Source organism: Myotis daubentonii, chromosome 18 (assembly GCF_963259705.1).
Source record: "Myotis daubentonii chromosome 18, mMyoDau2.1, whole genome shotgun sequence".
Taxonomy (NCBI): Eukaryota; Metazoa; Chordata; class Mammalia; order Chiroptera; family Vespertilionidae; genus Myotis; species Myotis daubentonii.
The window spans coordinates 7,695,156-7,717,433 of record NC_081857.1 but is presented as its reverse complement, the minus strand read 5'-3'; the positions used below and the strand labels follow the sequence as shown (position 1 = coordinate 7,717,433).

At 42.7% G+C, this 22,278-nt stretch overlaps 1 protein-coding gene across 1 annotated transcript; it reads left to right on the top strand.

Moving 5' to 3' along the window:
* The first annotated feature begins 466 nt into the window (after positions 1–466).
* CD48 (CD48 molecule) lies at positions 467–22,114 on the top strand. The gene is made up of 4 exons (XM_059673350.1): positions 467–613; positions 9,514–9,822; positions 18,742–19,008; positions 21,263–22,114. The coding sequence occupies exons 1-4, from the start codon at positions 535–537 to the stop codon at positions 21,340–21,342; spliced, it is 735 nt and encodes a 244-aa protein (XP_059529333.1). The 5' UTR covers positions 467–534; the 3' UTR covers positions 21,343–22,114.
* Positions 22,115–22,278: the final 164 nt, after the last annotated feature.

The following is a 22,278-nucleotide window of genomic DNA, read 5'->3' as shown; positions in this document are numbered from 1 at the left end:
CTTCAATTGCTTTACACAGGCCTTGAAAAGGAAACTTTAAGAAAAATTAACCCCCTATTCACATGAGTATCTGTGTTCTAAGATTTAAAATAATATGATTACTTTTCAGATTAATTCAGCTGCTCTATCTATCCTATATAATAAAAGGTTAACATCCAAATTGTCCCCTCGGGCCGGAGCTCAATCAACCAGGAACTCAACCGGGAGCTCAATTGCTCACTATGACGTGTGCTGACCACCAAAGGGCAGCACAGAACAAAGAGAGGTCCCGGCCGGCAGTCACTAGGAGCCCTACCCATGCATGAATTTTGTGCATTGGGCCTCTAGTTAGATTATAAGTCCATCCTATCAAAAGGATGAACTAAAATTAAAACTGCCATTGTGGTCTCAGATGTAAAGAAGAGAAAACTATGTGACTTCCCGTTTCTCAAGGCCCCACCCATACGCTAGAGTGAAAGGAAGTCCTTTCTTCTAACTCCACGCTCGCACTGAAGACCTTCCTGGCTGCAGTGTTCAGGAAGCTCTGGAGAGAAGATGTCCTCCGAAGGGTTGAAGTGGTGTCTGGTTCTACAGCTTCTACTGCCTTATTGCTTCTCGGAGACCAGCATCCCAGGTATTTTCCACAGATTGTCTGCCTATAATTGTGCACTGGTTGGATGGAAAAGAGGACATGGGAAGTGGTTCAGCCTGAGTTCCATCTCTTTTCCCCAGGGGACATGGCAAAAATAGGACCCTAAGAAAGTAAGCCCCTGTGAGGTAGTTTTCAAATTTTGAATAAAAGGAAGTGTTGGCAGCAGTGGGAGGGAACAAGCTGGTGTTAGTTAGGTGGGGTCAGACCGGACCTGCACGGTGTTCAGTGACCTCGGTACTTGAGTTCTGGCTAGGAAAGGATTCAGAGCCAAGACTCAAATTAGAAGAGAACATTTATTTAGAAAATCACGAAGATAGGAAAAAGAATTTGTAGAAGAAATGGGCTTAGGAAACATGTTAAAGAGGTAAATGAAGAGATGAAGGGCCCTCAGAGCTTGGGAGTCAGGAAAGTAATGCCTGGGAGAAGGAGAGAGGGAAGGGAAAGGTGAGCGTGTGCTTGGAGGAGAGGGTACTGGGTTCTCCATCCTAAGGGTTTTAAGGGTGGAGATTTTAGGGGAGGTTCCAGGGGAAGATTTCTTTCCCCTCCCCATTTATTTATTTATTTATTTTTATTGTTCAGATTATTACAGATGTCCCTCTTTCCTGACCCCATAGCTCTCCTCCACCCGGTTCCCACCCCACCCCAGGCCCTCACCACCCCACTGTCCAAGTCCATAGATACTGCATACATGCATATAAGATCTTTGTCCAATCTCTTCCTGCATCCCCCCACATCCCCTTCCCCCCAAGAATTGTCAGTCGGCTCCATTTCCATGCCCCTGATTCTATTACATTCACCAGTTTATTCTGTTTAGATTTTTTTATTCATTTGATTTTTAGATTCACTTGTTGATAGATATGTATTTCTTGTCACTTTGTTGTTTGTAATTTTTTATCTTTACCTTTTTTTTCTTCTTCCTCTTCTTAAAGAATACCTTTCAGCATTTCATATAATACTGGTTTGGTTGTGATGAACTCCTTTAGCTTTTTCTTATCTGTGAAGCTCTTTATCTGACCTTCAATTCTAAATGATAGCTTTGCTGGATAGGGTAATCTTGTTTGTAGGTTCTTGCTATTCATCACTTTGAATATTTCTTGCCATTCCCTTCTGGCCTGCATAGTTTCTGTTGAGAAATCAGCTGACAGTTGTATGAGTACTCCATTGTAGGTAATTGTTTTTCTCTTGCTGCTTTTAAGAGTCTCTCTTTGTCTTTTGCTCTTGACATTTTAATTATGATGTGTCTTGGTGTTGTCCTCTTTGGATTCCTCTTGTTTGGGGTTCACTGCGCTTCCTGGATTGTAAGTCTATTTCTTTCACCAGGTGGGGGAAGTTTTCTGTCATTATTTTTTCAAATAGGTTTTCAATATCTTGCGCTCTCTCTTCTTCTGGCACCCCTATAATTCGGAGGTTGGTTCGCTTAAGTTGTCCCAGAGGCTCCTTACACTACCTTCATATTTTTGGATTCTTTTTTTCTTTTTGCTTTTCCAGTTGGGTGTTTTTTGCTTCCTCGTATTTCAAATCTTTGACTTGATTTTTGGGATCCTCTAGTCTACTGTTGAATCTCTGTATATTATTCTTTATTTCAGTCAGTGTATGCTTAACTTCTGATTGGTCCTTTTCCATTTTTTTTGGCATTCTCACTAAGATCCTTGAAGGTCTCACTAAGTTCCTTAGAGGTTTCTAGAACATTCTTGAGTAACCTTATACCTGTGGTTTTGAACTCTGTATCCAGTAGTTTGCTTTCTTCCATTTCTTTCATTTGTGACATGTTTCTTTGTCTCCTCATTTTGGCTGTTTTCCTATGCTTGTTTCTATGTATTGGATAGCTGCTAAGTCTCCTTGAGTTGATAGAGTGGCCTTGTGTAGTAGGTGTCCTATAAGGCCCAGTGGCTCAGCCTTCCCAATTAGCTGAGGTGGACACTCTTGGTGCACTCCTTTGCAGGCTGTGTGCACAGTCTTGTCGTAGTTGAGCCTTGATTGCTGTTGGTATCACTGGGAGGAATTGACCTCCAGGCCAATTGGCTGTGAGGGCCAGCTTCATCTACAATGGAAGAGCTGCTGTGCAAGAGACACCCTTATGGGGCAGGACTTGCTTCAGTGGGGTTTTGGTGCTCACTGAGTCTTCCCCTGGAGTGTGCCACTTATGGATGTGAAGAGTTGTAATCTGGTATGGTCTCACACTGACCACTGGGTACACTGGCTCTTGGATCTCCAAGGAGGTGCAAAGTTAGCCACTGCCTGGGACCACCCAGCAGGAACTACAGAGAGATCTGCAAATTCTTCCTCTTTGTATTGGGTGCCCAGATGAGGCCCAGCTGTGAAGCAAGGCAGGCTGCTGTTGGTGCCAGCCTTGGGCCTTGTTTTGATAGCTTTAGGGCTCCCTGACCCAGCTGCAGCTTGTTTGCCAGGTTTTAGATTGAGAAAGGACAGGCCCTTCATATGCAAAAGCCGCTGCACACAGCTTGGGTGAGGTTTAAAATTGGGTAGAGTGGGGTCTCAGGGAATCACCAGGGTGGAGCAAACAGCAATAGCTGCCAGTCATCCCTGCACCAGGGGGGTCCCAGCACAGGAACAATGACCATTGGGAGCACCTCTGTCTGGAAGAAAGCCTCCCCCAAGTTCCTGCCCCAATGCCAGACAGTCCAGTTACTCCCCGTATGTGTCTGGGTCCCCCAGAGTCTCGCCCAGCACTTGAGCTCAGAGCAAGCAGGAGCTTGTACCTCCCTCCCAATTACAAAAGTGGCACAGCCAGGTGCCAGCCCATTCCACCCCTCCACACCTCCTACCAGTCTCAATGTGCTTTCTTCTTTACCTCTCTATTTGTAGTACTTTCATGTCTCCAGCTTTCCCATGGTTCTGGATGATAGTTGCTATGTATTTTAGTTGTAATTTTGATGTGGTTGTGGGAGGCAGCAAGTGCAGGTGTTTACCTATGTCTCCATCTTGGTTCTGCCTAAAACCCAGGGGAAATTTTCAGTAAACTATCCAGCAGCTTTTCATGTGTGTCCTTTCAGGGTTGTGGTCTCCATTGACTGATGGGTCAGCAACAGGGCTGGGGGCCATTAGTCAATGCAACTGTTCCTGAGGTCTGCCGTGGCATTGATAGTCTTGTTTTGCTGCTTTTTCGGCCTGGAGATAAAATTCCACTGAGGCCTAAATGTCGTCTCTAAGGAAGAAAGGTCAGGGCGTCCAAACCACATGACCAGCGATATGTTAGGGGAAGAAAGATCACGCTGGGGATGAGGTCTCACCCTACGATATATTCAGCAGCTTTCTACCATGGCAAATGAGAGATTACAGCAGAAACTCTGAGCATAAATCTCTGTCAACCAAGAATAATTTTAGGCTGTAATGGAGAACAAAACAGTATTTATTTGAACAAAAGATTGTAACCCGAGAGAAGCAGATTCAGGGAGCAAGCCAAAACTGTGGTCCACCAGGACAAAGGAGCAACTGTCTTTTATGCTGAAAGATCCCTTCCACATTCCCATTCAGATGACCTCATTGGTGTTGACCATAACATTTCAGACTGGTCCATTAAGGTTGAAACTGGGAGAGGTTGAAACAATAATTAGGTCACATATTAAATCTAGGTTTTGTATTATGGGCTTTTAGCACAGTGACGCCATTTGGGCAGCCTATGGTTTAACACTACCCTCACGTAATCTTGCTCTAACCAACTGAGCTACTTTTACTTCCTGAAATAAATGTTACTTTTTTTCCCCTCCAGGCATTTGATATTATTTTTTATTTTCTCCTCTGGTTGGAACACTCATTATTTCAAGATTTCATCTTTCTCTAACGAATTTCTACTTATAATGATTCCTACTCACACGTTCCACAGAAGCCATTCCTGACCCCCAAATTGAAGCATGTTGTCCCTTTTACGTGCCCCCTTAGCATTCCATATTTTCTTTTTCCTAACACTTACTATCAGTAGTAAAAATCATCTTATTAATTGTCTGTATCCACTGGAATGCAAGTTCCTTAAGGAAAGGAGCTATATCTCCCTTGTCGCCCTGTCCACTGGCTCCTTCCCTTGACCTATCACAGATTAGGTTTGTTTGTTTGTTTATTTATTTGTTTGTTTGTTTGTTTATAGTTAGTCCTCACCTGAGTACACTTTTTCCATTGGTTTTATTTTTTATTTTTTTAAAATATATTTTATTGATTTTTTACAGAGAGGAAGGGAGAGGGATAGAGAGTTAGAAACATTGATGAGAGCGAAACATCCATCAGCTGCCTCCTGCACACCTCCTACTGGGGATGTGCCCACAACCAAGGTAAATGCTCTTGACCAGAATCGAACCTGGGACCCTTCAGTCCACAGGCTGACGCTCTATCCACTGAGCCAAACCGGTTAGGGCTCTCTTGATTTTAGAGAGAGTGGAAGAGAGAGGAAAAGAGAGGGAGAGAGGCAGAGAGAAACACGGATATGAGAGAGACACAAAGATTGGTTGCCTCCCTCATGCACCCTGACGGGGGCTGGGGATTGAGCCTTCAACCCAGATATGTGTCCTAGACAGAGAATTGAACCAAGACCCTCTGGTGTGCGGGCCAAAGCTCTAACCACTTAGCTTTGCTAGCCAGGGTTCCTCTTTAAATAAAATTAAAAACAAACATTCAAAAACTCTCTTTACTTTTCATGCCCCTTTACATAATTCCCTACCATTTTCCTTCCCATTCACACTAATATGTCTTAAAAGAGTTGTTCAGGCCTTGACCCATGGTAATCTGACTTATTGAATTCTTTTGACTTCCCATCTCAGGAAATGGTACTCTGTTTATCTTGTCACTCATGACACAAATCTTCAGTCTTGAGATCTACTGCCAAATAACTTCCCAAAAAAGTTTGTAGAGGTTTGTAAATAGTTGATCTTATCAGAGAGCCCCAATTTCATATCAATATTTTAAACATGCACCTCTTTCCATATTAGAAGTTTTACTAGAGATCATGTGACTTGTTTTTAGAGTAATCAGAACTTCGTCTTTAGAACATCTTCCTTTTTCCTGAATAGACTCTTTTGCATAAAATTATGACTTCCTTTCATCTAATCCCCCTCCCCATTTAAATTCTGCTTTTTTGATGAACAAGAATCATGGATAAGCACAGCAAATATCTGATTTATTTTCTATTGTAAACTACAAGTAAGTAAACACAGTTACTTTATCCTAAGCATCCAGACACATACCCAACTACTTCCTCCTATTAGAATTAAATCAAAATAGTAGCTTTCCTTAAAGTTGTTTCTCCTACCTTTTATTTTATTTCTTATTTTTTAAAAATGTATCTTCATCTGGAAACAGCCTAAGTGCCCATCAGTAGATGAATGGATTAGAAAACTGTGGTACATCTACACGATGGAATACTATGCTGCTGTAAAAAGGAAGGAACTCTTACCATTTGCAACGTCATGGATGGAACTGGAGAGCATTATGCTAAGTGAAATAAGCCAGTCAATAAAGGAAAAATACCACATGATCTCACTCATTCATGGACAATAGAGACCATTATAAACTTTTGAACAATAATAGATACAGAGGCAGAGCTGCCTCAAACAGATTGTCAAACTGCAGCGGGAAGGCCGGGGAGGGTTGGGGGGCAGGAGGTAGTGGGGTAAGAGATCAACTAAAGGACTTGTATGCATGCATATAAGCATAACCAATGGACAGAAGACACTGGGTGATAGGGGAGGCTAGGGGACTGTCTAGGGCGGGGGGATAAAATGGATACATATGTAATACCCTTTGTAATACTTTAAGCAATAAAAAAAATAAATAAATAAATAAAAAAATAAATGCAGACCAGATATTAGAACAGGGGGTGTCTCCCAGATTTTCCAATTCACTAAGGGTGATTTTTAAAATATACTTATACCTTTAAACCGAAAAAAAATAAAAATAAAAAAAAAAATAAAAATGTATCTTCACCCTGACCGGTTTGGCTCAGTGGATAGAGTGTCGACCTGCGGACTCAAGGGTCCCAGGTTCGATTCTGGTCAAGGGCATGTACCTTGGTTGCGGGAACATCCCCAGTGGGGGGTATGCAGGAGGCAGCTGATCGATGTTTCTCTCTCATCGATAAAATCAAAAAAATATATTTTTAAAAAATGTATCTTCATTGTTGAAACTATTGCAGATATCCCCTCTTTTCCCCCATTGACCCCTTCTAGACTACACCTGCCCCCTGCCCCAGGTCTTCACCACACCATTGTCTGTGTCCATGGGTGATGCATATATCTCCTACCTTTTAAAATAAGGAATTGGTAGGAAGGCAAATTAACATTTTGTCAATTTACTTTAAAAATTGAAAAATACATAAATATACTCTACATGAGTAAATGTCAATCTATCTGAATTTATTAGACAATCCTCCATTAGCTGACTAAACTAACACCTTGATGCCCAAAACTGTATTACAATGTATCTGCATTAATTTTGCAATCTCTATTAGTACAATTAATCCATCTTTCTTCTTCAATTTGTGAATGGATTATAGAATTCTTTTAGAAAAATAGAATGCCTTTTATCCCTTCTTTTATGGTCCATCAACCCTTATTTCTAGTGTTTCTACCTTCAGGTTTATGTTGCTTTTCCAGGCCACTCATTCATTAGAACCATGCGGGGTGGTGGCGTGTGGGCAGTGAGGAGAGGAGGAGGCTGGGAGGCTGGGAACCTGATCAGCCCTGATTGCTGGCCAGGCCTAGGGACCTCACACGTGCATGAATTTCATGCACCAGGCCTCTAGTGTGTGTGTGTGTGTGTGTGTGTATATATATATATATATATATATATATATATATATATATATATATATATATATATGATGTTGAGCAATATGATTCTGGTTCTGTGTGACAGTATATGAGATCAGAGTCACATAGGTCTTATTCCCGCTTTCCTCTACCATTAGCTTTTTTCTACTGTTCTTCCTCAACCTGTGCAGTCATGTGCTACATGTTGAGATGTGTTGTTAGGCAACTTCATCATTGTGTGAACAACATGGAGTGCACTTACACAAACCTAGATGGCACGGCCTATTGCTCCTACGCCACAAACCTATACAGCATGTTACGGTACTGCAACACATCTAAATATAAAAATGGCAGAGTAAAAATATGGTATAAAAGATAGAAAATGGTACACCTGTCTAGGGCACTTGCCACGAATGGAGCTTGCAGGACTGCAAGCTGCTCTGGGTGAGTCAGTGAGTGAGTGGTTAAGTGAATGTGAAGACCTCGGACATTACTGCATACTACTGTAGACTTTATAAAAACTGTACCATTAGGCTACACTAAATTTATAAAACAACCTGAGATTCAATTTAGCACAAAATAATATGATGTGATCAATATATATGATATGAGGCTGTTGCAAGTATAGCACAGCATATTGTTTTACAGGAAACTTTTTTGTTTTGTTAATCCTCACCTGAGGATATCTTTCCATTGATTTTTTTAGAGAGAGTGGAAGGGAGACAGAGAGAGACATTGGGAAACATTGATGTGAGATAGACACATGGATTGATTGCCTTCACACACAACCTGACAAGGGCCAGGGATTGAGCCTGCAACCAAGGTACATGCTGTTGACTGGAATCAAACCCAGGACACTTTAGTTCACAAGCTGACACTCTTTTCACTGAGCCAAACCAGCTAGGGCTACAGGAGATTTTTTATAAGTAGAGAGAATACATGATAAAATAATGATAAAAATAAGGTATAATAATACATAAACAAGTAATCTTCACTTATTATTATCAAGAATTATGTACTGTATATAATTGTATGTGCTATACTTTCATACACCTGGCAGAGCAGTAGGCATGTTTACATCAGCATCACCACAAACATGTGAGTAATGGGTTATACTACAACATTTAGATGGCTATGTCTCAGTAGTAGATAGAAATTTTTCCCATTATAATCTTACTAGAGGCCCAGTGCACAAAAATTCATGCACAGGTAGGGTCCTTAGCAGCTGCCAGCTGCTGGCCAGGGCCTTCCTTTGTTCTGCACAGCCCCCTGGTCGTCAGCACACATCACAGAGATCGGTTGAGCTCCCAGTCAGTTGAACTCCTGCCTGAGGGGACAATTTGCATATTAGGCTTTTATATATATAGATGGGACCACTGCTGTATATGCAGTGCATCATTGACTGAAGTCAATGAATGTATATATGTACAGTATTTAGTTCTCCCCACCTACAAAAAGAGTCAACAGACCTCCTTTTACCTTGCATCTTGTAGGTATCATTTTTTCTTTCTCCAATTTAACCACCTGAGTTTTTACAGCTGAGGTTTATACAATTTGGGGTACCTTCCAAAAAAACCGTATGTACAAATAAGAATAAAAATAAATTTAGTTAGAATAAGAAAAGAAATCCCAGTGTATCACAAGTTTTAAAAAGCTTGCAAAGACTACCAGTATCACTAAAGCCAGAAAAATAGCATAAAATTTTTGCTACTGAAATGTGTTCATACTTTTATTATACTTTGCCACTGATTAGCTCTGTCTCCTGTCCACTTTGAACCTTGTTTCTCTCCACACCTACTGCTGGGAAGCTAATCGAACCAGTAGGGAACACAAGCCCAGAGAGGAGATGGCTTGTCATTATTTTATTTGAAAAATCTACTGGGCCAACCTCAGTTTCCTTTTTCTTTATCGTCTGAGTCAGAACTGGATGGATTATAAGCAACATTTCCTGTCCCCAAGCCCACTTCCCAATCTCCAGCTTTCACTGAATTCCTGATCAGGGGTCCAGGCCCCGTGATAAAGACTATAGTCACGGCTGCAAGCAGAAATTCCTTCCTTCTTCCCTTCCCTACCAGCCCAGGCATCTCTGCCTTCTCTAAGTTGGGTCTCACTCTGTCTCATTGGCAGGTCAATCAGCAGATCCAAAATTCGCGCTCTCTGGCAGCAATGTGAGTCTTCGAAGCTCCAATTTGCCTGAGAACTACCAACGTCTTGATTGGTTTTACTCTCCCGACCTGAAAATTTTAGAATGGGAGACCCACCAGCCTAATCCTCACTACTTCGATACTAAGTTTAAGGACAGGGTCACACTTGGTCGTCAAGATGGCGCACTTCACATCTATAATGTCCAGGAAGAAGACAGCAGCACCTACATCCTGAAGATGTTGTTGAAGTCTGGGTTTGAAGAGGAAAGGAGAATCCCACTGAAAGTGTTGGGTGAGTTTGGGGAACCCAAGGGCAAGTCCCCATTCTGGGCCCCTGGATGGGCCAGTGGGAGGCTTCCTGGTATCATGGGGGCTCTTGGGACGAGGAGAGAAAAACCTCAGGACAGGCTTAATTTATTTCTCCTGAAGCCAATGCTACTTGGGAGGGAGCCTGGGCCGGCAGAGCCCAAATTGATAGCCTTGAGACATTTAACACCTCTTCTGATGTTGATGCGCGTAAGACTTGAAGAGAAGAAAAACAATAGAGGTGGTTTCCTCTCTATTCTCTTCATGTTCTCCTGAGATTAGTTCTGAATTCATCTTAATAATATATTTGAACAAAGACTTTATCACACTTAAGGAAAAAGATAGAAGAGATAAAGGATGGAGCAGGATATTAAGGAGAGTTTTTAATCTTTCTGAATGTACGGGCCAACAACGTCTCCTCACAGCTCCAGCTTAACCAGTATACATGGAATAAGGATTAGGACATTATACGTGGAATCAGACATTCCTGGGTTAAAAACTCTGGCCACTTACTAATTATGTGACCTTGGAGAAAGATTTTAACATTGCTGTGCCCATATTAGGTAAGTTTCTTTTGATAGTATTAATGTAAAAAAAAAAAAAAAAAAACACCATTCAAACCTGTAAAGAATTTTTGTGAGTTTATTTGAGCCAAATTGTCGACATTTGCCAGGAAGCAGAATCTCAAGGTATTGAGATAATAATCCAGAGAATGGCAGTTTTTCACCTTGTTTTATACATTACAATCAAAGGAGGAGACGTAAGTGGGTCACATGAAATCCATTGATGATAGATTAGGGCCGTGGTCGGCAAACTGCGGCTCTCGAGCCACATGCAGCTCTTTGGCCCCTTGAGTGTGGCTCTTCCTAAGCCTTAGGAGTACCCTAATTAAGTTAATAACAATGTACCTACCTATACAGTTTAAGTTTAAAAAATTTGGCTTTCAAAAGAAATTTCAATCGTTGTACTGTTGATATTTGGCTCCATTGACTAATGAGTTTGCGGACCACTGGATTAGGGGGTGGGAGAAAGCACAGTGGGGAAGCCTCTGGGATTGGATAAAAAGTAAAATGATACACATGCTTCTTAGGTGGGTGCAGGATAGTTAACAGTCAGCAATTAACTCAATGACAGTGAGGGGATTTGTGATCTCCGCAGAGTGGTGCCTGGGCTTTGAGGGGGTCTAGAAAAAGGGAAATTACATTGACATTCCAAGGATATGTTATCGTAGATGCAAAAAGACAATAGACTCAGTTACCAGAATGTGACGACCCACCATACACTGCTTTTAGTTAACGATTTATTTTCAGGCCATCCTTTGTGGTTCCTTTAGGTCTTTGAGTTTGCAAAACCCCCATACAGCTAGTCAGGTTAGCATGTGGCCTTTTCTTCATACACAATGGCAAGTAAGAGAAACCAATTTGATGTACCTTTAGCAAAAAAAAATGAGAAATTATTTAAGAAACTAGGATTATTTAAATTAATTGAAGGACTTTGGAAGGTTCAAGAAGGGCTGAAGGGGACGAAGACTGAGAACTAAGGCCAGTTCAGAGTCCCCGGCCGCAGGAATCTGTGGACTAGGCCTGTGGTTTCCTGCCATTTACGTGACTTACCTCTCAAAGTCTAGACTTTTTATCTTTCAGTTTCAATCCCAAGGGAGGAAAACTGGTTGTGCTGGGGAAGATGTAGCAGCCTCTTCTCCAAACCACCTCTTTGCCTTTGGACTTCTCTGGGACCAGCAGCTCCCTGACCTGACAGGCCCAGGAACTCGGCGTAGCCAACTACCATGGGCTCTGTGTTAAACCAGCAGTTTGCAGAATAAGCTACACATGGAGGGCTTTTGGAGCGTGAAGGCGGGTGAGGCAGTGGAGTTCATCTTTAAGAAGTCCACCAAAGGCTCTGGCCAGTGTTGCTCAGCTGGTTGGAGTGTCATCCTGTACACCATGTGGTGGCAGGTTCGATTCCCCATTAGGGCATGTACCTAGGTTAGGGGTCGGGTGCATATGTGAGGCAACTAGTTAATGTTCTTCTCTCACATCAATGTTTCTCTTTCTCTTCCTCTCCTCCTTCCTCTCTAAAAATATATATATATATTTTTAAATAATAAAAAAGAATGTCCACCAACTACCTGGAATCTGAGTCACCAGCTCTGGTAGGGTGTCCTGTATTGGGAGTGAGAGGAGGCCAAGAGGGCAGAACATGCAGAAGTGCAGGTCAAAGGGACAGGTGCTCCGACTGTGGAGGTCTAGACCGTCATGCCAAGGAATGCAATCTGCCACCCCAGCCCACAATGGGCCACTTCTGCCAGAGCATCGGCAATATGGTGGCCTCCTGTCCACTGAAGGCCCAGCAGGGCCCGCCTACTTACAGGAGGAAGAGAAAGAGATCCGTAACTCTGATCTGTTCCGAGGCCCAGAATTGAGCCACAGTGTGCGTGGGGGGTCCTTTGGTGATCAGGAAGTGTCAAAGTGCAAGTGGAATGGAGAAAGTGGAAAGAGGGTGGGCAGGGGGCAGCTGGCACTGCTTGTATCTCAGCCTGGAGTCCACAGCATCACCCCCTCTTCCCTCTTGGAGGGTGAGCAGGGAAGGGGGAGGCAAAGGAACTCCAACCACGCTCTATCCAAGTGCATGTGAGGGCTTTGGGGGACCTCCCTCCCTGTGCTCTGTCTGAGTCTTCAGCCCCAGAAGCCCCAGCGTTGAGAGTGACCTGGGTAGGGGAGTGGTTTTTCTTTTAAAGAAGGATATGTAATCATGCTATTTCTTGTGCCAGAGTGAAAACAGATTAAGCAGGAGACCAGGCTGATAGACCCACCCACAAAACACTCCATCCTGTGGGAGGGCATCCCAGGTAAGGCAGGGTTTTTCCTTTCTCTTCACAGCCCACTCTTGGGATAGGGTTCTGAGAACTGTCCCAGGCAATGGGTTGTGATGATGGGCAAAAGCGGTGGTTGGGAAGCCAGTTGCGGACCAGCTACTACTAAGCTCACTCCCATCCCCATTCTGGGCCAATACAACTTTATTTATTTGGTCCTGGTGTCCCACTTTTCCAGGTTGCCAACTGCACATGCTGTGGTGGGTGACCTATCTCGTGCACTTTAACTTTTTTTTTTTGCTACTTTTTAAACTTTCAGGTGTTTTTTGTTTTGTTTTGTTTTTGAGAGAGAGAGAGAGAGAGAAAGAGAGAGAGAGAAACATTGATGTGAGAGAGAAACATTGATTGGACTCCCTCCTACATGTGCCTCCATTGGGAATCCAACCAATGCATGGGACCACGCTCAACCAATTGAGCCACACCGGCCAGGACCACGTTCAGGTTTCTTCTCCAATATTTATTTATTTATTCTCACCTCGGGATATTTTTTCCAATGATTTTTAGTGAGTGGAAAGGAGAGAGAGAGAGCGAAAGAGAAAGAGAGAGACCGATGTGAGAGAGACACATTGATTGGTTGTCTCCCTCGTGCACCTTGGTGGTGGTGGGGATCAAACCTCCAACCCAAGTACATGCCTTTGACTGGGAATCTAACCCAAGACCCTTTGGTGTGTGGGCTGATGTTCTAACCACTGAGAAACACAGGCCAGGGCTTACTTCTTTTTAAGCAAAGTAAGCTTCCTTTATTTTATTATTTTTTAGTTTTTAAAATATATTTTTATTGATTTCAGAGAGAAAGAGAGAGGGAGAGAGAGAGATAGAAACATCAATGATGAGAGAGAATCACTGACTGGCTGCCTCCTGCACACCCCTTACTGGGAATGGAGCCCGCAATCCAGGCATATGTCCTTGACTGACATCAAACCTGGGACCCTCCAGTCCACAGGCCAGCACTCTACCACTGAGCCAAACCAGCCAGGGATTAAATTTTATTTTTTTATTACTGTTTGCATTCAACACTTTCTTGTGTTAATTTCAGGTACAGCCCAGCAGATAGATATTTATATAGGTTAATAAGTGATGTTCCCTCTGATAATTCAAGTGCCCACCTGGCACCATATATAATTATTAACTATATTCCCTATGTTGTAACTACCAATTAGTACTTCTTAATCCATCACTTATTGTCCCCATCCCCAACATCCCCCCTTCCAGCCTCTATCAGTTTCTTCTCTGTATCTATAAGTGTGTTTCTATTTCATTTGCTAATTTATTTTGTTCTTTAGATTCCACATATGTGATATCATATGTTATTTCATATGTGATATCACATCATGTGATCTCTAGATCAGTGATGGCGAACCTATGACATGCATGTCAGAGGTGACACACAAACTCATTTTTTTTTGGTTGATTTTTCTTTGTTAAATGGCATTTAAATATATAAAATAAATATCAAAAATATACATCTTTGTTTTACTATGATTGCAAATATCAAAAAATTTCTATATGTGACACGGCACCAGAGTTAAGTTAGGGTTTTTCAAAATGCTGACACGCCGAGCTCAAAAGGTTCACCATCACTGCTCTAGATCTATCCATGCTGTCACAAATGGTAAGATTTCATTCCATTTTATGGCCAAATAATATTCCATCATATATACTGTATGTATCACAAATTTTTAATCCACTCATCTATTGATAGACACTTGGGATGCTTCCATATCTTGGCTATTGTAAATAATGCTGCAATAAACATAGGAGTGGATCTATTCTTTCAAATTAGTGTTTTGGGTTTCTTTGGATATATATCTAGAAGTGGAATTGCTGGGCCATAGTTCCATTTGTAATTTTTTGAGGAATCTCCGTACTGTTTTCTATAGTGGTTGCATTAGTCTGCATTCCTACCAATAGTGCATGAAGGTTCTCTTTACTCCAGATCCTCACCAACACTTGTTGTTTGTCGATATTTGATGATAGCTTTTCTGACAGGTGTAAGGTGGTATGTCATTGTGGTTTTGATTTGTATTTCTCCGATGATTAGTGATGTTGAGCATCTTTTCATATGTCTATTGGCCATCTGTATATCCTTTTTGGAGAAGTGTCTATTCAGATCTTCTGCCCATGTTTTAATTGGATTGTTTTTTCTGGTGTTGAGTTGTATGAGTTCTTTATAACTTTTAGATATTTACCCATTATCAGATGTACCATGGGTGAATACCTCCTCCCATTCAGTAAGTTGTCTTATCATTTTGTTGATAGTTTCCCTTGCTGTGAAAAACTTGTTAGTTTGATGTAGTCCCACTTTTTAATTTTTTAATGTTCTTCCCCTTATCTGAGGAGATATGTCAGAAAAAAATATTGCTAGAGAAATGTTTGAAATTTTGCCTATGTTTTCTTCTAGGAGTTTTATAGTTTTGAATCTTACAGTTAAGTCTCTAATCCATTGTGAGGTTATTCTTATGTATGATGTAAGAAGGTGATCTGGTTTCAGTTCTTTTGCATGTATCTGTCCAATTTTTTAAACACCAGTTATTGGTTATACTATCCTCTCTTTTTATTCTCCTTTTCCTGTTTCCTATTTTGGACCAGCTCTTCTGTCCTAAAAACTTGACTCCTCTTTTATCCACCCCCCACAAAAAAGCTCCCCCATTTAATGTCTCCCCAACTCTTTTTAATATATATATGTGTGTGTATACATATATATTTATTTCAGAGAGGAAAGGAGAGAGAGAGAGAGATAGAAACATCATAGATGAAAGAGAATCACTGATTGGCTGCCTCCTGCATGCCCCACACTGGGAATTGAGCCCACAACCCGGCATGTACCCTGACCAAGAATGGAACCATGACCTCCTGGTTCATAAATCAACACTCAACCACTGAGCCACACAGGCTGGGCTCCCAACTCTTAAGTGATATATATGCAAAAAGCCTGAAGAAGCTGAGAATACTCCATTCCTTGATCCCAAACTCCTGAATCAAGACCATTTTTTTAAAAAATATATTTTTATTGATTTTTTTACAGAGAGGAAGGGAGAGAGATAGAGAGTTAGAAACATCGATGAGAGAGAAACTTCGATCAGCTGCCTCCTGCACATCTCCTACTGGGGATGTGCCCGCAACCGAGGTACATGCCCTTGACCAGAATCGAACCTGGGACCTTTCAGTCCGCAAGCCAACGCTCTATCCACTGAGCCAAACCGGTTTTGGCAAGACCATTTCTTGATACGTGATTAATGCCAAACACTTAGATTGCTGTGTGTAGATGGATCAAGAGTACTTTAATCTCTAACGTTCGAATAGAGAGGAGCAATGAGGGGCCTTCCATTTTGAAAGTGGGGTTTGGAGGCCAAGAAAGGGAAGAGGAATGTATATCCAAGTGACTCAGGAACTTTTATGCAGGTTCAAGAAACTTATGGCAAAGTAGCCACAAGAGAGTTTAGGAGACAGATGAATGTAACTCCATCTTTACTGCTGAAAACCAAAGCTTTGTGTGAAATCTCAACTTCATGGGGAGGGAGGGTAAGAAAGCATGTACCTGTATGTTCTTCCTCTGATCCCTCCCCCTCATTTTTGTCCGCCGGAGACTAAGCCTCCTTGGGCTTTGGTGACCTCATCATTGGGGACTGCTTATTTGATGGCTGATTTTGCTATGAATTATCCATTTGCAATCTATCATTTGTAATATACATACTGACCCTTTCCCTCCTCTTTTCCCTGAGAAAATAAAATGGGTAAATAAAGGAGAGGAGAGGAGAGGAGAGGAGAGGAGAGGAGAGGAGAGGAGAGGAGAGGAGAGGAGAGGAGAGGAGACTGATTAACCCAACTTGGTTCAGGTATATGTACCTGATCTAAACATTAATGGCCAAAAGGGTTAGGTTATAAAGCAGAAACATGGTTCCTAGCCTTCTGAGGTAAGAAGTTAGAAGAAAGAGTCTGGACAAACATCCAAGAGATGTGTGCACCTCAGAGCCTTGAGTTCCTCATCATAGTATAAGGATAATTATATCTACCTTTTAGGATGTTATAAAAATCAAAGTGTGTAATTTTTAAATGCTAAAATAGTGCAAATAAAAAGCGTTGTATATATTTAGGTCCCACCAGCCAGACGGTCCCAGTTCTAAGAGGTTAGATTCCTCTTCTTGCTCACTTCCTCCATGTCATATGGCCTAAAAATTCAGGAGGTCTTGAGAACAGGAAATATTGAAAGTCTCTTAGAGTGCTGTTTAGAAAAAACAACTCCAAATTTGTGTCATTTACCAATCTGTGTGGTAATTCCCACCACAGTCAAGTCTAAGTTACTAATGGTTTCGCAACCAGCTTGCAAAATTTCTGAATATTTTAAAATCCACAATCTAGTTTGGCTTCAGCCCATCTGCCTGAAGATAAGACCCTCAGGATGTGTGTAGAAGAACTGTCCTTTAGTCCCACCCAGGAATTTCTGGTAGCTTAAAGGGGGCATCTTGGAGCCAGATTACCCCACCCAATTCAATAAGTCCCTTCCACAAAGCGCCCAGGAGCTGTGCTGCTCACCATGAGAAATGAGGAAGGTGTGTACAAGACCACAGGAAGGGGCGGAAGAATTGTATAAAAATGACTCAGCTAAAGCATGCAGGGTGAGTTGAGCAATCTGAGAGATGATGCGTCCAGAGTTCAGGACACCAGCCTGGTAGAGCTCCCTCTGCCCCTCCACACACATACAACCCAGAGGCAAACTCTGACCTGGTCAATTCTCTGTCACATTTAAGTCCTGTGACTGTGACATCTGATTCTGCAGATGGTTTACTCTTGACCAGAATTTAAAAAAAAAAAAGAGAGAGAGAGAGAATTTCAAGTAAAGTGACCCTAGTACAGGAAGGAGCAGATGCTGGGATTACCCTTTCGCCTGTCTGGCAGCAGGACCATAGCTGTGGTGATGACGTGACCTTCAGCATGCCTATAACACAGTCTGCAGAAAACCCCTTCTGGTGGACAGCGTCATTTTACAAATGAGGAGGAAATTCAAGGCAGCAATTATCTCGCCTAACGTCACTCCACCAGAGCCAAGTACAGGATCCAGGCTGCTCTCGGTGCAAAGCTAGTGTTTTGTCCTTTCTACCTCATAGCTGCTCCATCCATCTACTCATTAGATACTTACAGAATACCTGCTATGAGGCAGGCACTGCACGCGACACTGAGACAGCAACGTGAACGTTCACGGAGCTGTTGGTCACTGCGGACAGATGCTGGGGTTACATGAGGTTCTTCTCTGTAGCTCCGCCAGAGTCCAGAAAAGGGCTTTGCCATGAGCAGGGCAGAATCTCTTACCCCAGGACTCCTGCTGAATCTGAGTCCAAAAGTCTTTGAAGGACAGACAGACCAAGATGTCAACGAAGGCCATTGCTAGAGAAAAGGCCCTGAGCAGTTCAAATGGTTGGGATACCAACTCGGACCCAAGCAGATCTCTCTGCCAACACTCTGCTGTTCTTTCTGGCCCACAGGCGGTCATAAACCTGTTTTGTTTCTGAGTGCATAGCTCCTCCTCCTGAAGCTCTTTCAGTCTAAAGCAGTGGTTCTCAGCCTTTCTAATGCCGCGACCCTTTCATACAGCTCCTCGTGTTGTGGTGACCCCCAACCATAAAATTATTTTCGTTGCTACTTCATAACTGTAATTTTGCTACTGTTATGAATCGTCATGTAAAATATCTGATCTGCAGGATGTATTTTCATTGTTACCAATTGAACATAATTAAAGCATAGTGATTTGTCATTATATATGTGTTTTCTGATGGTCTTAGGCGACCCCTGTGAAAGGGTCGTTCGACCCCCAAAGGCTGGCGACCCACAGGTTGAGAACCGCTGGCTAAAGCTTCCCAGAGGGCCAAGCTGCTCACTGGTTCCCTCTTTAGGGGCTTCTGCTCTATGACTCCAATTCCCACAGCACTTGTCACTCCTAGCTTCCTTTGCATATTGTTGGCTAAACCTTCACAGCATAAATGCCTCATAAATACATAAATCTAATGTCTCATCTTATAACATCCTCCGCATCTTCAGATCCTGTACCTAAGCCTGACATAACAATTGAGAAGACACAGGAAATGAACAACAGCTGTGATCTGATCCTGTCATGTATGGTCCGGAATCAGGCTGTCAACTACACCTGGTATGGGGACTCAGGACGCATTTCAGAAGAGCGCCAGAGTGGCGTGCTTAATATCACCGTTATACCTCAAAGCTACTCCAAGTTTTACAAATGCGAAGTCAGCAATCCTGTGAGCCACAGCAGTGACACAGTCTACTTCACTTCACACTGTCAACTGGGTAAGAGATATTCCCAAAGGAGCCGAGGTGGGTTCAGGGTCACCAGTTTTCTCCTGAATGAAGAAAGGTGCAGGGACCCTTTCACATTCTCCTGGCACAGAATTTGATGGAGAATCCCAGAGGCATCCGGGAGACTCAGGTTCTACTCGTGGCTCTGCTAACACCTCCCAGGGAACGCACCTCACTTTTGTGGAGATCAGTGTCCTTAGCTGCAAAGGGCAGTTGCACAGGATGTCAACTCCTCGCCTGCTCTAGCAATGCATGGTCCTAGAATCTGAGGCCAGGGTAATTGTAGGACAAGCTGCGATATCAGGGTGACCAGAGAGAACAGGGCAAGTGGGAGAGTAGGCCACACATTTTTGAGCAGGCGCATTGAGGGGTTTCTGGTAGATAGTCTAAATAAGGGGTGGGCAAACTTTTTGACTCGAGGGCCGCAATGGGTTCTTAAACTGGACCGGAGGGCCGGAACACAAGCATGGATGGAGTGTTTGTGTGAACTAATATAAATTCAAAGTAAACATCATTACATAAAAGGGTACAGTCTTTTTTTTCAATAGTTTTATTCATTTCAAACGGGCCGGATCCGGCCAGTGGGCCGTAGTTTGCCCACGGCTGGTCTAAATCAACAACAGAAGAAGAGCCAAAGAGATGAGCATGAGGGAAAACAAGTAGTGAACAGGAGTGAGAGCCTTATCCTAAGGTAGAGACTCTCTGCTTTCCCCAACTGCGTTCTCCTTGATGAATTTAAGCAGGCAACTTCTGGGTTTTATGCTGCAGATTCCTCCATCTCCTGGGAGAATCTACTCACTCACTTGAGCATCACTCCTGAATCCCTATCAAGCCTACACAGAACCCATAGTGGGGGAGCTAAGATTGGGTAGTAAGTCTATGGGTTTTGGAGTCAGACACCTGGGAATTAATTCTGGGAGTGTCACATACTAACTAAGCAAGTTACTTATCTTCTCTAAGTCATGTTCCTCTTAAATAACAGACAAAATAATAGTTCTTATCTTGTGTTGTTGTAAGGATTGAATGAAACAATGTAAATGACCTGGCACAGTGCCTGACAAGTCTTCAGTGAATGGTAGCTAAATTAGGCCAAGTCCCTTCAAGTTTGGAGACACTAGGGCTTTGGGTATCCCTTTAATAAACATGCATTGCTATCACCAGCATTCAGGTCTCTCTTACCCTCTACACCCCTGAAATCACATCCGTGAATCCTGGTATACATATCTTTCTAGAATAACTCATCCCTGTGATGCCAACATTTACCTGAGATCCCTGTCATGCCCAGTCATCAGGGACCACGGTCCCCAAGGACATTGTTCTTTCATGGTCTTCTTGGACCCAGTCTACTTTCCCCCTCTCTGTGCTGATTTCTCTATCTCTGCTGCTACAGGTGGACTATGGAAACTGTATGTTCTTTATTCTTCCTAACTAACTGGTCATATCTCTTCTAGTCTCCTCATATTTGCTGCTTTTCTGTCACCTCAGACTCATGTGAAGTTTGGTGTCTGACCTTGAGACCATAAGTTGACTGTGCTGTTCCAACACTACCTTTACATCAACACCTTATCCTGAGATCCAGAAAAAGGAAGACACACAGTCCCCGTCCTTTATCAAATGAGGGTGACTGCTTATTTGCAGCAGGGATGAAAACAATAATACATACATTTTTTGGAAGGGTTAAACCTATCTTGTCACTTTTTAGCTGCCCAAATTATCCTAGAAAAGCATCCCTCATCTCCCTTCCCTTATTTTATCACTCATTGTCTTTCCCTTATTATTTTGTACTTCCTTCCTCCTCCTCCTGTCTGTCTCCTCTCCTCCTCTGTCTTTATTCCCTTCCCTCCCTGTCTCTCCCTTCTCCCTTTTTTTCCTTCTAGTTGGTACAAATGGTTAATGAGGAGAAAACAGGAAGAAGTAGTCCTTTCTGCCCTAAGGTTATCTGTGCATACCTGGAGCTCTGCCCTACTCAGCGCTGTCTGGTGGAGGAGAATGATTCTTTCCCAGGCTCACAGACATGCAAGCACAGGACTCAGCTGAGCCAGTAATAGTTAATGGGTTTCTGCACGCTTTATACTTTAATCGGGGGAGACTGAGCCAGTCTGGGATGAGGATGTCTCAGGCCCTATGAGACTGGATTCAGGGAGGAAATACACTTTCTGGCTCCCATGACAATGTCCATACCCCCACCCTTTCTCAATGCAGTAATCAAGACACCTAAGTATTTGGGGTTTTCTTGCCCTTTCAGCTCGATCCTCTGGAGTAGCTTGGATTCCAGCGTGGCTCATGGTCATGGTACCCACCATTCTTGGCCTCCTATTGATCTGAGGGAAGCTCTTCTAACTCAAGGGTGAAACTCGAAGACTGCAGGATCTTGCCTTCAACAGCAACCATGCTCTTCACCCGAGTAGAAGCTCTGGTTCTATGGGATGGAGAAAGTGTTTTGAAGCACCCATAAAGAGTTTCAAATTAAATTATTAAAAGTCATGACTACAACCCAGCTGGCATGGCTCCAGTGGTTGCACATCGACCTATGAACCATGAAGTCATGGTTTGATTCCCGGTCAGGGCACATGCCCAGATTGCAGGTTCCATCCCCAGTAGGGGGCGTGCAGGAGGCAGCTGATCAGTGATTCTCCTTCATCATTGATGTTTCTATGTCTCCCTCTCCCTTCCTCTCTGAAATCAATAAAAGTATATTTTTTAAAAATCATGACTACAGTATGGTGATTACCAGAGGGAAAGAGTGGGGGAGGTAAAAGAGGGGTAGAAACGGTGATGGAAGGAGACTTGACTTGGGGTGATGAACACACAATACAATATAGAAATGATGTATTATGGAATTGTGCACTTGAAACCTATATACCTTTATTAACCAATGCCACCCCAAAAAGCTCTAACAAAATAGGTCCAGAGACATAGAACCATGGAACAAACTGATGAATTTCAGAGGGAAGGCGAGGGAGGGGGAAAGATGAACTGGGGAGCGTATATGCATATATGCACAGCCCATGGACACAGACAATAGTGTGGTGAAGGCTTGGGAGAGGCAGGTGTTGGGGAGAGGAGGTCAATGGGGGAAAAATCACAAAGGAGACATCTGTAATGCTTTCAATAATAAAGATACATTTTTTTAAAGTAATAAATAAATAATAAAAAAGAGAAAAATAAGTTGAATTTCACAATTCAGTTTGTTAGACCTTCCATAATGGTATGTTGAAGTGGTGTATTTACATCTACAGATGAATAAATAAATACTTGCAA